This window comes from Sminthopsis crassicaudata, chromosome 4 (genome assembly GCF_048593235.1).
Source record: "Sminthopsis crassicaudata isolate SCR6 chromosome 4, ASM4859323v1, whole genome shotgun sequence".
NCBI classification, from domain to species: Eukaryota; Metazoa; Chordata; class Mammalia; order Dasyuromorphia; family Dasyuridae; genus Sminthopsis; species Sminthopsis crassicaudata.
This window is the reverse complement of record NC_133620.1, coordinates 276,099,692-276,115,119: the sequence shown is the minus strand read 5'-3', so window position 1 is coordinate 276,115,119 and position 15,428 is coordinate 276,099,692. Positions and strand designations below refer to the sequence as shown.

At 39.4% G+C, this 15,428-nt stretch overlaps 1 protein-coding gene across 1 annotated transcript; it reads right to left on the bottom strand.

The window, feature by feature from the left end:
- Positions 1–9,939: 9,939 nt before the first annotated feature.
- Positions 9,940–14,671, bottom strand: DNPH1 (2'-deoxynucleoside 5'-phosphate N-hydrolase 1). The gene is made up of 4 exons (XM_074310841.1): positions 14,435–14,671; positions 10,687–10,755; positions 10,306–10,416; positions 9,940–10,198 (listed from the first exon to the last, which is right to left on the bottom strand). Exons 1-4 carry the CDS (start codon positions 14,664–14,666, stop codon positions 10,050–10,052), a joined length of 561 nt encoding a protein of 186 aa, XP_074166942.1. The 5' UTR covers positions 14,667–14,671; the 3' UTR covers positions 9,940–10,049.
- Between the last annotated feature and the right edge of the window lie 757 nt (positions 14,672–15,428).

Here is a 15,428-nt window from a genome sequence, read left to right as displayed (position 1 = left end):
TGTGAACGAATCCAACCATTCTGGAGAGCAGTCTAGAATTATGCCCAAAAAGTTATCAAACTGTACATACCCTTTGATCCAGCAGTGCTACTACTGGGCTTATATCCCAAAGAAATACTAAAGAAGGGAAAGGGACCTGTATGTGCCAAAATGTTTGTGGCAGCTCTTTTTGTAGCGACTAGAAACTGGAAAATGAATGGATGTCCATCAATTGGAGAATGATTGGGTAAATTATAGTATATGAATGTTATGGAATATTATTGCTCTTTAAGAAATGACCAGCAGGATGAATACAGAGAGGTTTGGAGAGATTTACATGAACTGATGCTGGGTGAAATGAGCAGAACCAGGAGATCATTATACACTTCAACATAATACTATATGAGGATGTATTCTGATGGAAGTGGATATCTTTAACATAGAGAAAATCTAATGCAGTTCCAATTGATCAATGATGGACAGAATCAGCTACACCCAGAGAAGGAACACTGGGAAATGAGTGTAAACTGTTTGCATTTTTGTTTTTCTTCCTAGCTTATTTTTACCTTCTGAATCCAATTCTTCCTGTGAACAAGAAATTCGGTTCTGCATATTGTATCTAGGATATACTATAACATATTTAACATGTACGGGACTGCCTGCCATCTAGGGAAGGGGGTGGAGGGAAGGAGGGGAAAATTCGGAACAGAAGGGAGTACAAGGGACAATGTTGTAAAAAATTACCCATGCATATGTACTGTCAAAAAAAAGTTATAATTATAAAATTAATTTAAAAAGGAAATTAAATATATATATATACATATACATATGTATATATATATATAAATTTTAAAAGATTTTAAGTCACACACACACAAAAAAAAGAAAAATCTTTCCCCCTCCTTTTAGCTGAAATGGAAGACTGAATATGGAATATTATTTATACAGTTAGAACAACTGAGCTATTGGGCTAATTTTTTCATCGTGGGAAATTATGATTAAACAGAGGTTTGCTGAGAGTGAGGATGAGATCCCAGAGGATTGAGGTGGGGAGTGGGAAGGGGGGGGAAGGAGGGAAGGAGAAGGAATTGCACTCAGTTGACTAGAGTGCTGAACATTTAGGAGGGTAGGCAAAGATCAAAAGGATTGGTGGAGGAGACTCCAAGTATCTGAGTGGTTGAGGGTGATCAAGGATTGGGCAGATCAGAAATGAGAAACTGAGGACCAGATCACTGGGTCCTATAGGGGCTAAGAGGATACAAGGATGATGAAGAAATTGTATCTCTCTTAAGAGGCTGGACACATGAGTTCTTCAGGGAGGGGCTGTCAAGAGCAGGATTGGGGATGGGGGTAGAAAGAACTGAGACTTTAGAGGGAGAGGACTCCTGTGTCCTTCAGAGAGTGAAGGCCTGGAGAAAGGGAAAGAGCCTGGGGACTGGGGAATCTAAGGGGAATCAAACATATGGAAAAGTTATTCATTACATCTCTTTTCTCCCTCCACAAGTTATTCTACTGTTCTTCCTCTTTCTCCTCTTCCAGGGCCCCTCCTGTTCCTGGAACTCCTGTGAAGATAGGAATTGTGGCTATCTAAGTGAAAATCAACTGCGAGTCCCTTGGCCCCATATCTGTGCTAGGGAAGCTGTCTCCAGAGATATGTCACCTTCAAAACAATAGCCTGATGATCTTCTCCATTTCTGAAGACTTGATTAATCAAAAGATAAGTGTCCTGGTGGCAGATGGGAAACTCTTGGTCCCAGACATCCCCTACAATGACCTCCATCCTTCTCCTCCTGGCATTTTCTCTGACCTAAAATTTCTCCATGTCTAGAATACTCTCCCACCTCAAATTCTAGCTACTGGCTTTCTTTAAGTCTGAACTAAAATACTATCTTTTACAGAGAGCCTCTACTCAAACCTTTTAATTCTGGGGCAGCCAAGTGGTATATTGGATAAAGCAAATGATCCCGGAATTCAATTCTGTTCTCATACACTTATTAGCTATATGGTCATAGGGAAGTTACTTAACCCTGATTGCCTCTTCTCTCCTCTCCCCCAGGGGAAAAAAAAAAAATCCCAAAAAATTCTAATATCTTGCTTGTGTTAAGTATTTCTTGTTTGTACTATATTTAGCTTGTTTGTATATTTTGTTCCATGTTATCTCCTTCATTAGATTGTGAAATCCTTGAGGGCAGGAACCATCCTTTTATCTCTTTTGTATTCTGTCGATCAGAGTCTCCCAGGATTGTTCTTAGCCCATTGCCTAGCACATTTAGGTACTCTGAAGCTTTCGCCACTGTTGATTACCCTCTTTTTGATATTCTCTTCTAAAATTTCAAGATAATCCTCTGTTGTGGTTTTATTCCTACTTTTAGACTACTCTTTCCTAAGTCTCCATTGCTGAATCCTCATTCAGATCACACCCCCTATTTATAGGTTTCACATAGGATCCTGTGATGAGTTCATCAACACCAATAAATTTAATTATCATCTCTATACTGATGAATTTCAAATCTACCTATACTCCCCTAAATTCTGTGAAGACCCCTAATCTTGCATCTCCAATTGCCTTTAGACATTTCCAAATGTATGTCCAATAGACATCTTTTTTTAAATGTCAATAGTACTTTATTTTTCCAATTATATATAAAGATAGTTTTCAACTTTACAAATTTTTTTCTCCCTCCTTCCCTTACCTCCCCCTCTCTAAGACAGCAAGTGATCTGATATAGATTATATATGTGCAATCATTTTAAACGCATTTCCATATTAATCATATTGGGAAAGATAAATCAGAACAAAAGGGGAAAGCCACAAGAAATAAAAAGCAAACAAATAAACAAAAAGGTGTAAGTAATATGCTGTGAACTACCTTTAGTCTCCATAGTTCTCTGGATACAGATGACATTTTACCATTCCAAGTCTAGTGCAATTATCTTGGATCACTGTATTGCTGTGAAGAGTTAAGTCTCTCATAGTTATAGTTGATTGCCCCATAATCTTACTGTTGTCCAGTATCCATCTTTTTATTTCTTTTTTTTTTAATAATAGCTTTTTATTTTCAAAATATATGCAAAAATAGTTTTCTGCATTCACCTTTACAAAATCTTGTATTTCATCCAGGACACATCTTAAACTCAGATGTCCAAAACTGAACTCATTATCTTTCCCCAAACCCTCCTCCAGTCCAGACTTCCCTCTTATTGTCAAGGGCACCATCATCCTAATTCTCCAGATTCACAATTTAGATGCCTTCTCATTACCTCTCACCATCCTTACCCCCATATCCAATCTGTCTCCAAGTGCTATCAATTTCATTTTGCAATGTCTTTTAATGTTCCCTGTTATGTCCTCTGATATTGTTACTACCCTTGTGTAAACTTTTACTAGACTATTGCAACAACTTGCTAGTTGGTCATCCTGCTATCCCATCACTCTTTATTCCATTACAATTTCCATGCAGCCATCAAAGTAATTTTTCTAAAGTCCAGGTCTGACCTTGTCACTTCCCCTACTCAACAAAACTCAGCAGCTCCTTATCATCTCAAATACAAAATCCTCAGTTTGACCCCTCATAATCTGGCCCCTTCCCCTCTCTTTTCAGTCTTCTGTAATCCTATTCCCCACTCTCTCTTCAATCCAGTGCCATTGTCCATTTATCTATTTCATGAACAAATCATTTCATCTGTGTGCTTTGTGAATTTTCTCTTGCTTGGACTACTCCCTCTCCTCAATTCCATCCTTTGGCTGACCTGGTTTCCTTCAAATCTGAACTAAAATCCTACCTTCTACAAGAAGTCTTTCTTAATCCCTCTTATCTGATAATTATTTCCCTTTTTATCTTGTATGTAGCTTATTTGTATATATTTGTTTTTTTGTTGTATCCTCTATTAAACTCCTGGAAGGTACAAACTGTTTTTGCCTTCTCTTTGTACCCCTTAGCACAGTACCTGAGAGATAGAAGATGCTTAATAAGTGCCCATTTGCCTGACAATAAATGCCACCTGCGAGTATGCATGGATTGGGATCTCTCCCATCTGCAGAAAAGATCTTGGGAGAGGGACAGTGTAATGAAGAGTTTCTTTGCATTTAATTCCACTATTAAAAGCACAATATGTTTAGGTGTCTGGATCTATGAGTCCAGGAGGAAGTGACCTGAAAAAATGGAAGACCCCTTCAGAGTGGAGCCTCGGATGCACTTAGTATATTAATTATTTAATATTTTGAGCAACAATCCTTGCATGCTCTTAGATGAAATTGAACCTGATTATCAAGGATGTAACATAAAATCCTCTTCTGAGTCAAGTGCTGAAGTGGACGGATCTTTTGTTTTGGGAAGAGCCCCCTATGCTCTTGCAAACTGTAATATCCCCTACTAGCAAGAAGCAATCCTGAATCATATTAGAAAATACCTGTTTCTTTTTGAATGCTCTTTAGCATGACTGAAAACGTCTAGTAACTGAAAACTAGTAATTCAAGAACACCCTAATAACTAATTCTGATATTACAATGAGAGAGTTTATAATCCCTTGCTTTCCCCCCCCCCCCGCTTTTTATTGCTTTCTTTTTTCAGGTTATACATGTATGTTGATTTTTTAAAATATGCGTTTCTTTATGAATCATATTGGGAGAGAACAAAAGGAAAAAAGAGAAAAAAAACAATAAGAAAAAGGGAAAAAAAAGTGAACATAGCATATGTTGATTTACATTTAGTCTCCATACTTCTCTCTCTGGATGCAGATGGCATTTTTCTACCCAAAGTTTACTGGAATTGCCTTGAATCATTAAATTACTGAGAAGAATCAAGTCTTACATAGTTGATCATCACACAATCTTGCTGGTACTGTGTACAATGTATTCCTGGCTCTACTTGTTTCGTTCATATCAGTTTGTGTAAATCTTTCCAGACTTTTCTAAAATCAGCTTGTTCATACTTTTTTATATAACAATAATATTCCATTACTTTCATATACCATAACTTATTTAGCCATTTCTCAATTGATGGGAATTTAGTAATTTTCTCCTATATACTTCACATGTGAGGGCTTATCTGGGATTTCCATCTTAAATGTTGTAATATTGCAGAGCAGAAAAAAAAAATCCATATTTAAAGAAATTTGTTCAGGCTGTAAATTAAACAGCTGGTTTTTCTGATGTTTCCTTTTTATGTGGGACAACATGCTTTAACTTTTTCAAGACTATGTTTCATAATGCAGAAATATGTTTTTCTTAATTTCATTTGTATAATGGGTAGAGAGAGTACAGGGAAAGAAATAATTTAAAATTGTAAATAAATTAAAAACAATAAAAGCACTGTTCAGTTTTTTTTAAAGGTATATGCCTAATTTTAGACACTTAATAAATTACTGTATAAAATGCTAGTGCACAACAATGTGCATAGATAACAACTATCTGAATGAGAGCTAACATTTATATAACACTTAGCCAGGCACCATACTAAGTGTTTTATAAATCTTATCTCATTTGATCCTCATAACAACCTTGGGTGGTAGGTACAATCATTCCTCCCACTTGACAGATAAGGAAATTGAAGTAAACAGAGAGGTTAAGTGATTTGCCCAGTCACACTACTAGTAAGTACCATAGAGAGGACACTGTCAGTAAAAAATCATGCTTCATGACTTAATCACTTAAGTCTCAAGCAATCGATTGACAAACATTGAATCAGTCAATTATTCAACAAATATTTATTAATTGATAACTATGTAGCAGGCATTGGAAATATATGAAGAAAAACAAAATAAAACAAAATAAAAAAGGAGTGTTGGTTCTAGCAAGACAAATATATTCCTATATGACCAGATTAAAAATATGCTTTGTTGTTCAGTCATTTTTCTGTCATATATAACTCTTCCTGACCCTGTTTGGGGTTTTTTCTTAGTAAAGCTACTTTAGTGGTTTGCCATTTCCTTCTCTAGCTCATTTTACAAATGAAGAAACTGAGGCAAATAGGATTAAGTGACTTGCCCAGAATCACTTAGACAGTCTGGGCTAGATTTAAACTCAGGAAGATAAGTCTTCTTGACTCCAGACCTAGAACTCTATCCACTGTGCAAGCTGCCCTATATGGTTCCTACAAGATAATTTTGGTGGGATAGGCAGTAGCAATTGAGAGGATCAGGAAAGACCTCATGTAAGAGATAGGATAGCATTTGAACTAAGGTTTAAAAAAACAAACTTAAAAAATACATTTATTTGAGCAGATAAGAGGGCTTCTATAATGCCAATATTCTAACTGGAGGAGAAGAATTCAGAGGGAATTGAATAAGAAATATAAAGGGCCCACAGGCAGACTGGTTCTTTCTTCCTTCCTTTCTTTCTTTCTTTTTAATTATGGCTTTTTATTTACAAGATATGCATGGGTAATTTTACAGCATTGACAATTGCCAAACCTTTTGTTCCAATTTTTCCCCTCCTTCCCTCCCTCAGATGGCAGGTAGACCGATACATGTTAAATATGTTAAAGTATAAATTAAATACAGTATATGTATACATGTCCAAACAGTTATTTTGTTGTACAAAAAGAATTGGACTTTGAAACAGTGTACAATTAGCCTGCGAAGGAAATAAAAAATGCAGGTGGATAAAATTAGAGGAATTGGAATCCTATGTAGTGGTTCATAATCATCTTCCAGAGTTCTTTCACTGGGTGAAGCCGGTTCTCTTCATCACTGAACAATTGGAACTGATTTGGTTCATCTTATTGTTGAAGAGGGCCACGTCCATCAGAATTGATCATCATATAGTATTGCTGTTGAAGTGTATAATAATCTCCTGGTCCTGCTCATTTCACTCAGCATCAATTCATGTAAGTCTCTCCAGGCTTTTCGTTATTCATCCTGCTGGTCATTTCTTACCGAACAATAATATTCCATAATATTCATATACCACAATTTATTTGTCCATTCTCCAATTGATGGGCATCCACTCAGTTTCCAGTTTCTGGCCACTACAAAAAGAGCTGCCACAAACATTCTTGCACATACAGGTCCCTTTCCCTTCTTTAAGATCTCTTTGGGATATAAGCCCAGTAGTAACACTGCTGGATCAAAGGGTATGCACATTTTGGTAACTTTTTGAGCATAGTTCCAAATTGCTCTCCAGAATGGCTGGGTGTATTCACAATCCCAAGACTGGCTCTTAAGAATTTTTTTCTTTCTTTTTTTTTTTTTATTAAAGCTTTTTATTTTCAAAACATATGCATGGATAATTTTTCAAAACCAACCCTTGCAAAACCTTGTGTTCCAAATTTTCCCCTCCTTCTCTCCACCCCCTCCCCTATATGGGAAGTAATCCAATATATGTTAAACATGTTAAAAATATGCTAAATCCAATATATGTATACATATCTATACAATTGTCATGCTGCACAAGAAAAATCAGATCAAAAAGGGAAAAATGAGAAAGAAAACAAAATGCAAGCAAATAACAACAAAAAGAGTGAAAATGCTATATTGTGATCCACACTCAGTCTCCACAGTCCTTTCTCTGGGTGTAGATGGCTCTCTTCATCACAAGATCACTGGACCCGGTTTGAATCATCTCTTTGTTGAAGAGAGACATGGCCATCAGAACTGATTGTCGTATAATCTTGTTGCTGTGATCTGGTTCTGGTCATTTAACTTAGCATCAGTTGAACTAAGCTTTAAAAAAAGAGAGATTCTAAAGGATAGACATGAGGTAGGAGGATATAGTCTGCATATGGTAAAGGCAGCTTGTGCAAAAACTTGGGGACAATTGATTTGTGGAATGATATAGATAATAAGACTAATTTAGCTGAAATTCATAAGTGAAAGTGTTTATTTTTGTGTACTTTTTTGTTCTTTTAATTTATATTATAAAAATTATGACTATTGTTTTCCTGATTCTGTTTATTTTACTTTGTATCATTTTGGATAAGATTTCCAATATATCTCTGTATTTTTTATACCTATATTTCTTATGCATTAATATTCTATCATATTCATGTATTGAAATCTATTTATCCATCCCTTAATTTATAAGCATTTACCTTGTTTTCTTTGCTATTTTGTTGCTATTATCAAAAGTTCAACTCTAAATCTTTTGATATTTATAGGGTCTTTCTATTGTTGGCTTTTTGGGGATTATAAACAAAACACTGGTATTTCTGGGTAGGAAAGTATGGATATTTTAGTTATTTTCTTAGTTATAATGTTTTTAAAATGTTTTTGTTGATCTTTCATTTTTAATATCATCAGTTTTCCCCAGTATTCCTCTTTTCCCCCTTCCAGAGAACCACCTTTACATATATATATAAACTCAGTACAACCCATCAGTACATTGAATAAATTCCAAAATGTGTTAATATATACCTATGGACCTCCCACCTCTACAAAGGGGAAACATTCTCTCATATATCTTCTTTCACATTATGCCTGTTCTTTATAATTATGTAATATTCATTTTAAATTTTTATGTGTATGGTTGTTCTTTCCACTTACATTGTGTTAATTATTGCATTTAGTATATTGTTTTCTTGCCTCTGCTTACTTCTCTATGCATTGGTTCATACAGATTTTTCCATACTTTTCTGTATATATTCCAAACATTTCCATTACATTCATGTACTGGTTTGTTGAGTCATTTCTAATTGATGGACATGTACTGTTTCCAATTCTTTGCTATTAAAAAAAAAAGTGCTTCTATAAACACTTTGGTGCATCTGAGGGCTTTCCTATTAATGATTTTTTGGGGGGGAATATAAACCCAGTAATAAGAGTCTGGAGACATGGATATTTTAGTCACTTTATTTGCATAATTCCAAATTGCTTTCCCAAATTGACAGCTTTGCCAACAATGTATCAATGTGTCTTATCTTTTCCCAATCCCTCCAACATTGACTATTCCTATCTTTTGTCATTTTTGGCAATTTGCCAAATTTGCCAAATTTGCCCGAGATGAAATCTCGTGGTTTTTTATCTGAATTTCTCTTACCATTTACTGATTTTTAGTATTCTTTCATATGGCTAATATTTTTCTTTTCCTTAGAATATCTTTTGACTTGTCTATTTGGCAAATGGCTATTGAAAGTAATAATGTTTAGTTCTGGGAGGTCCATAGCAAAAGGGACATTGACATTTTGTAGGATGTCCAGATGAAGTTGACCAGAATGGTGAAATTAGAGATGAACCCAAAGATCAGTTGAAGTAATGGGAAATGTTTGGTCTTGAGAAGAATTAGAACAGAAGAGTTTAGACTTGTGTGTTTTCAGAGGGCAAAGTAACTAGTAACTAGGAAAAGACCAGTAAGTGGAAGTTACAGGAACATTATTTCATCTTAAGAAAAGGTGTTGGTAAAGTTCTCTATAAATCATAAGGTGTTCTGTTTATGTCAGCTACAATATTAATTGCTAATGTGACATAATGCCTGAAGGTTTTACATGTGGGATTTCATTTGATCTCCCTAACCCTTTAAAACAGTTGGTTATTTGTTCTCTTTTACAAGTGAAGAAATTGAGGGAGAGGTTTTTTCCAGGGTCTGACAGGTATGCCTGAGACAAGATTCTAACCCACTCTGCCACATGTCTGTCCAGCAGTGGAACGGCCTGTTTGAGTGAGTTTCTCAGTCATGGGACGTATTCAACCATATAACGACCGGTCTATCGGCAGGTATATTGCATGGAGATCCATATCCCTGGGCAGGGAATATATGAACTAGGGCTGCCAGGTCAAATATAAGAGAATCTTGTCAAGTCCATAATCAAAGCCTTTCCATTTGTACCTAACTGCTAGAGTTCATCTTTTGGGAACACAGGTCACCTTCTGCCACAGTGGCAGGGGTATATGTGTGTGGGGTGTGTGAAAGATGTGGTGTTCTGGGAACTTTAAACATCCTCAATAAAATAAACTATTTCTGTGATCATTTTCTGTGAACTACCATTTTTTCCACACCTTCTCTACCCTAAGAAATGACACAAAGATACAACTTGAACACACTTTTTAATTCAGGACTGGGGAGAGGGGCTAAGAATGGCATATAGAAGAAGAAGAATGAAGCAGATTTGGGGTAGAAATTTAGATATCAAGGTTAGGTCAAGAAGTTGGAGAGGGGGAGGCAGCCCCAGGCTCAGGGGGATCAGTCTCAAAATACCGGTCCAGCAGCGTCTCCACTTCATTCTCTTCATAGTCCCACACCTGGAATCGCGTCCCATCAGCAGCCCCACGGATCATGGCTGAGAGCACTGGGGGAAGAGCAGAGGCAGAAGTGACCTAAACAGCCGGGGCCTCTCCTTAGGCTCCTATCCCCTCTGGGAAGCAGAAGCACATGGCAGGGCCTCGAGACACTCACCTCGGCCAGACTGAGGGCGAAACAGGCACAGGATTCTCTTGTCCATGGCCACAGCCCGGCCCAGCTCATAGCCCACACCCAGGGAAGGCTGGGTCACTTCGGCCACCACCACTACAGGGAGACAAGCAGATGACAAGCTGGCTCAGATTCTCTCTAGTTTTTATATGGAAGCAGAGAGGATTAGAGATTGCCTAGGAAATCATATAGCAGAATACAATTAAACATAAGGTGGAAGTATTATTCTCATGGAAAGACGTGTAGAGAGCACCCAGTCAGCCCGGAAGGTAAAGGCAATAGCCTCCTTGGATATGAGGGTGCAAAAATCCAAGAAACTTCAACCTTGTGCTTCCAAGAACTGAGAATCCAAAGGGGGTCACTCACCATCTGCCTGTTGCAACCAAGCCAGGTCTCGCTCATGAATGAGTCTGTCACCCCCTGCTGCCTCTTCCCCTGCAGAGATTGGGGGGGGGACAAGGAGTCAGTTAAGCAAGTTTGGAATCTCATTCCCATCCTGACCTATCACCTGTCCTCAGGCCCTTTTCCAGGCACTATCCAAAATCCCACTCAAGTCTTTTTCATCTCACAGAAACTCATTATTGATGGAATTAGAGTGGGAGTAAGAAGGTGGGCTGTGTGATTTATAAGGTTCTTTTCAAATTGAAGATTCTATGAAATATATTTAGTATAGAGAAGTTTGGGACTGAGCTCCTATCCTCAAGATCAGAGAAAGCAGAATAAGTGAAGAGTGGACCTTGAAAGGTGCTTCAGCTGGACCTTGAAAAATGGCTAAGAAACAAATATATAGAGTGGGGAGAACAATCACTGTGTGAAGGAGGTGTATAAACAAGAAAGCAGAGGTGAGAATATGAAACACAGAAGGCAGAGGGACCAGCCAAAGTGAGTCTCATTAAAGTTGTTTTAAATGGAAAGCAGGAGATAAAAGTACTGGGGATTGTGGGAAGCCTTGAATTCCAGTCTGGGGAATTGATTTTTTTTCTGTAAGCAGTAAAGGAAGTTTTTGAGCAGGATAAAAAGCATGATCAAAGTAGTATCTTAGGAAGATAAACTAAGATGGATTCAAGGAGAAGAAATAGAATACAAAAAGGCCTACAAAGGGGTCTATTCTAATAGTTTAAGGCAGAAATATGTCTTGAGATGATAGCTATATTAATGGAAAAGAACATATGATATGGCTATTTGGAAGAACTAGATTTGTCACCTGACAATGTGGAGGGTAAGAAAGAGATTAAGAACTAAAAGAGGACTCTGATAGACCAACTGTTTTAGAGTTTGTGATCCTAGCAGAACATAGCAGAGAAATGACATTCAGGCAGTTGGAAATATGGGCCCGCAGAATGAAAGATTAAGAAGGGCTTGAGATACAGACTTGGAATTCATCTGTATTTATTTATTTGTTTGTTTGTTTATTTTTCAATAGTATTTTATTTTTCCAAATACATGTAAAGATAGATTCATTTTTGTAAAACTTGTGTTCCAAATTTTTCTCCCTCCCTTCCCCCCTCTTCAAGCTAGCAAACACTCTGATATAGGTTAGATATGTGCAATACTTTTAAACATATTTTCATATTTGTTATGTTGTGCACACACACACAAAAATCAGACCACAAAAAAGAAAGAAAAATAAATAAGCAAACAAAAAAGGTGAAAACACTAAGCTTCAATCCACATTCAGTCTCCATAGTTCTCTCTCTACATACAGAACTCATCTGTACTTATAAATGATTAAAGTCTTGGCAGTAAATAAGATTTCCAAAGATTGCAAAAAAGAGGCTCAAGGACAAGACCTGGAAGGACACTGGCATTTAAATGATAAGAGATAGAAAATAGCAAGAGAGAACTGTAAGGACTAAAGAGACACAGGAGAAAAACCAGTATGGTGCCTTAGAAGAAACGGGTATCTAGAAGAGGAGACTGATCAGCTGTATAAAATACTATAGAGAGGTCCTGAAGAACAGAAAAAAAAAAAAAGCTATTGGATTTATATCTGCATAATAATCCCAATAAGGGAGCAATTGTCAAAAGAAATTAATATGGATGGGGCAGCTAGTTGATGCCGTGGTTAGAGAATCAGATCCTGAAGTCAGGAGGATCCCAGTTCAAATCTAGGCTCAGACACTTAACACTTCCTAGTTGTGTGATCCTGGGCAAGTCACTTAACCCTAAAAAAAAGTCAATATAGCCATATACGAGGAGTTCTCCAATAAACTGATTTTTTTCTTAAAGGCAGAAGATATATATATATATATATATATATATATATATATATATATATATATATATATATATATATATATATATATCACAAAAGATGGATAAATGCACAAAAGACAAGATATGACATGTCACCAAAAATACTGAGAAAGACTTAGGAAAAAGAGTATAGCATTAGCAGACAACAAAGAGACATGTGAAGAAAGATCCTGGGGAGGCCTTTTCCAGAACACCAAATCTTCCTAGATAAACAAAAAGCAGTCAGGCCAATAAATGAATGTCCTTTGACTTATCTATGTTATTGCAGAACCATTATAGTTTCTATAATACAGCAGCCTTTTTCTTCTTGCTCTCCAAAATCAGAACACGGAGTCATGGGTGGATGTTGAGGAAAAGTAGATTTCAAGTCAATAAAAGGAAAAACCACTGAGAGCAATGAGCAGCCCAGGCTGCCTTTTTTCAGTGTCACTGGAAGCCTTCAAGCAGAGCTTAAATGACTACTCATTGGAGGGCTTGTAAAGGTGTAATTACGGATGTTAAGTGACTACATGACTTCTAAAGTGCCTTCCAAGACTGGTATGCTACTTTGTTTCTCACTATTTTGGCAACTGAAAAAGAATAAAAAAGTTTGTTCTGCCAAACATCACCATGTGATAATTGGACCTGAAGGTAATTGAGAGAGAAGACAGACAATTACATCCCAGTGTACTGAAAGGATTTTACAGATGTGATTGCTGAGCAATTAAAATACTGAAGAGCTCAGTGACTGGAAACAAGCAAATGTCTTAATTTCAACAACCAGATACACCACGGAAACAGCTAGCAACTTCAAGTCACAGCTGCCAGCATGAAAGAACGGGTTTTTAAAGACTGGGTTTGTGAGCCTCTAGACAGGCCCCAGGGGGTGATTACCGAGAGCCATCGTGGGTTCAGGAAGAACAAGTTATATCCTACTGCCATCATTCCTTTTGTGACAGGCTCACCAGCCTATTGGCCACTAGACTGTAAGCTCCTGGAGGACAAGGACTCTTTTGTTGCCTGGTTTTGTACCTCCAGTAGTTAACACTGCTAAATAGTAGGTTAATGTTTATTGGCTAAATGTAAAAAGCAGATTTCCAATCAGCGTAAAGAAACATTTTCTAACTTTACAGAAAGGACTTTACCCAGACAGGAGGATTGGACGCGGAGCGCCGTGAGTTCGTTCTCTCTAGTTCTAGTCCCGCTTCATTAATAATGGTAGCTAACTATGCTATGTAATATATAGCACTGTGAGAGGCACTGTGCTGAGGGCTTTACAAATAATAGCAGCTAGTATTTATAGAGCACTTCATGCGCGCCACACACTGTCCTAAGGGTTTAACATTAGTAGCGACCATGGAAGTGATCCTTACTCTGGGCCAGCGCTTCACAACGCCCCTGAGGCACATGATCTCATTAGACACGTGTAACCTGTAACGTTCCGTAACTCTATTACAGATGAGGAAAGTGACTTGCCCAGGGTCTCACAGTCAGAAGTCTCGGAGGCCACATTTGAACTCAGGTCTTCCCTGAGTTCGGGCCTGGAGCTCATCCCATTGGAGCATCCAGGAGCCTCTAATTGCCCACTGCCCCGGAGGACCGTCTAGAGGTTCCGGGTAGACCCCGTTCGGGTTCAGCCCAACCCCCAGCTAGGAATCGGAGCACAGGAGTCTCACACTAGGCAGAGTGGCGTCCGTCTCAGGCCCATCTCCGGCGAGGCTCCGCCCCTCTCTTCTCCAGCCAATGCCCCGCCCCCAACGCACAGCGCCCGGACTCCGCTGGGGAGAGGAGGAAAGCGTCCTTCTTCCTTCCCTGCCCCCGCCCGGTCTCAGGGAGGTGGCTTCAGACCCCGCCCTCCGCCCCCGGGCCGGCCTCTCACCGCGCGCGCCCAGCTCGGCGGCCGCCACGTGCTCAGTGAGCACCACCCCGAAGCGCCGCAGTCTTGACACGATGCGCCCGTAAAGGGCCCGGTCTTGCCTCTCGCCTCGGATGCTCCCGCAAAAGTACAGGGATAGCCGACCCGGCCCCCCCGGCTCCCCGGGCTCCCGTGGCTCCGCCCCAGCGCCCCACTCCCCGCCCCGTTCCCGTCCAGGAGCCGATGCAGCCGCCATCCCCGCCTCCGGTACGCCCCCTAAAGGCTCCGCCCGCCGCGTGAACTACGGCACCGCCCCGGGGCGCACGTGACTTCCAGGCACGTGACCTGACCGCTCAGGGCCTCTACTTGTATCCCACCTCCCCCTTACAGTGAGTGTTAGCGGAGAGGGGTTGGAGGGCCACCCTAAGAACGCCCCCGCCCTCCCCTCTCCCCGCGCTGGGCTACGCCCTGCGACCGTCATAACCACTAGGACGCTGACCCCTGCGTCGTCGGTACCTCAGCGGGAGCGCGCACGTGCGCAGCCCGAGGCTGTGGTGGGACGGAGGTTCTACACCGGGTAATTCTTCCCTTTCCATGTGACCCCGGGCACATGATCCGTTATTTTCTCCCAGCCTCATTTTCCTCATCTGTGAAATGGGAATAAGACTGCTAACTAGATGGCGAGATGGATAGAGCTCAGGAAAACTGAGTTCCAGCCGTTACCCTGGTCGCTTAACTAGCTGTGAGACTCTGAACAAATCTTCCCCCCTTTTGCCTCAGTTTCTTCATTTGTCAAAATGATCTGGAGAAGGAAATGGCAAACCACTCAAAAATCTGTCAAGAAAACCCCAAATAGGGCCACAAAACAAAAGGACTAAGCGAGAAGATGCAACAACAGCAGCTCCTATCTGTAGTCTGTGCTGATCATGGGCTTTCAGCCGTGTCCAACTTGCTCGTGGCCCGTTTGGGATTTTCTTGGCAAAGATAACTAGCTCACTCTTACAGAGGAAGACACTGA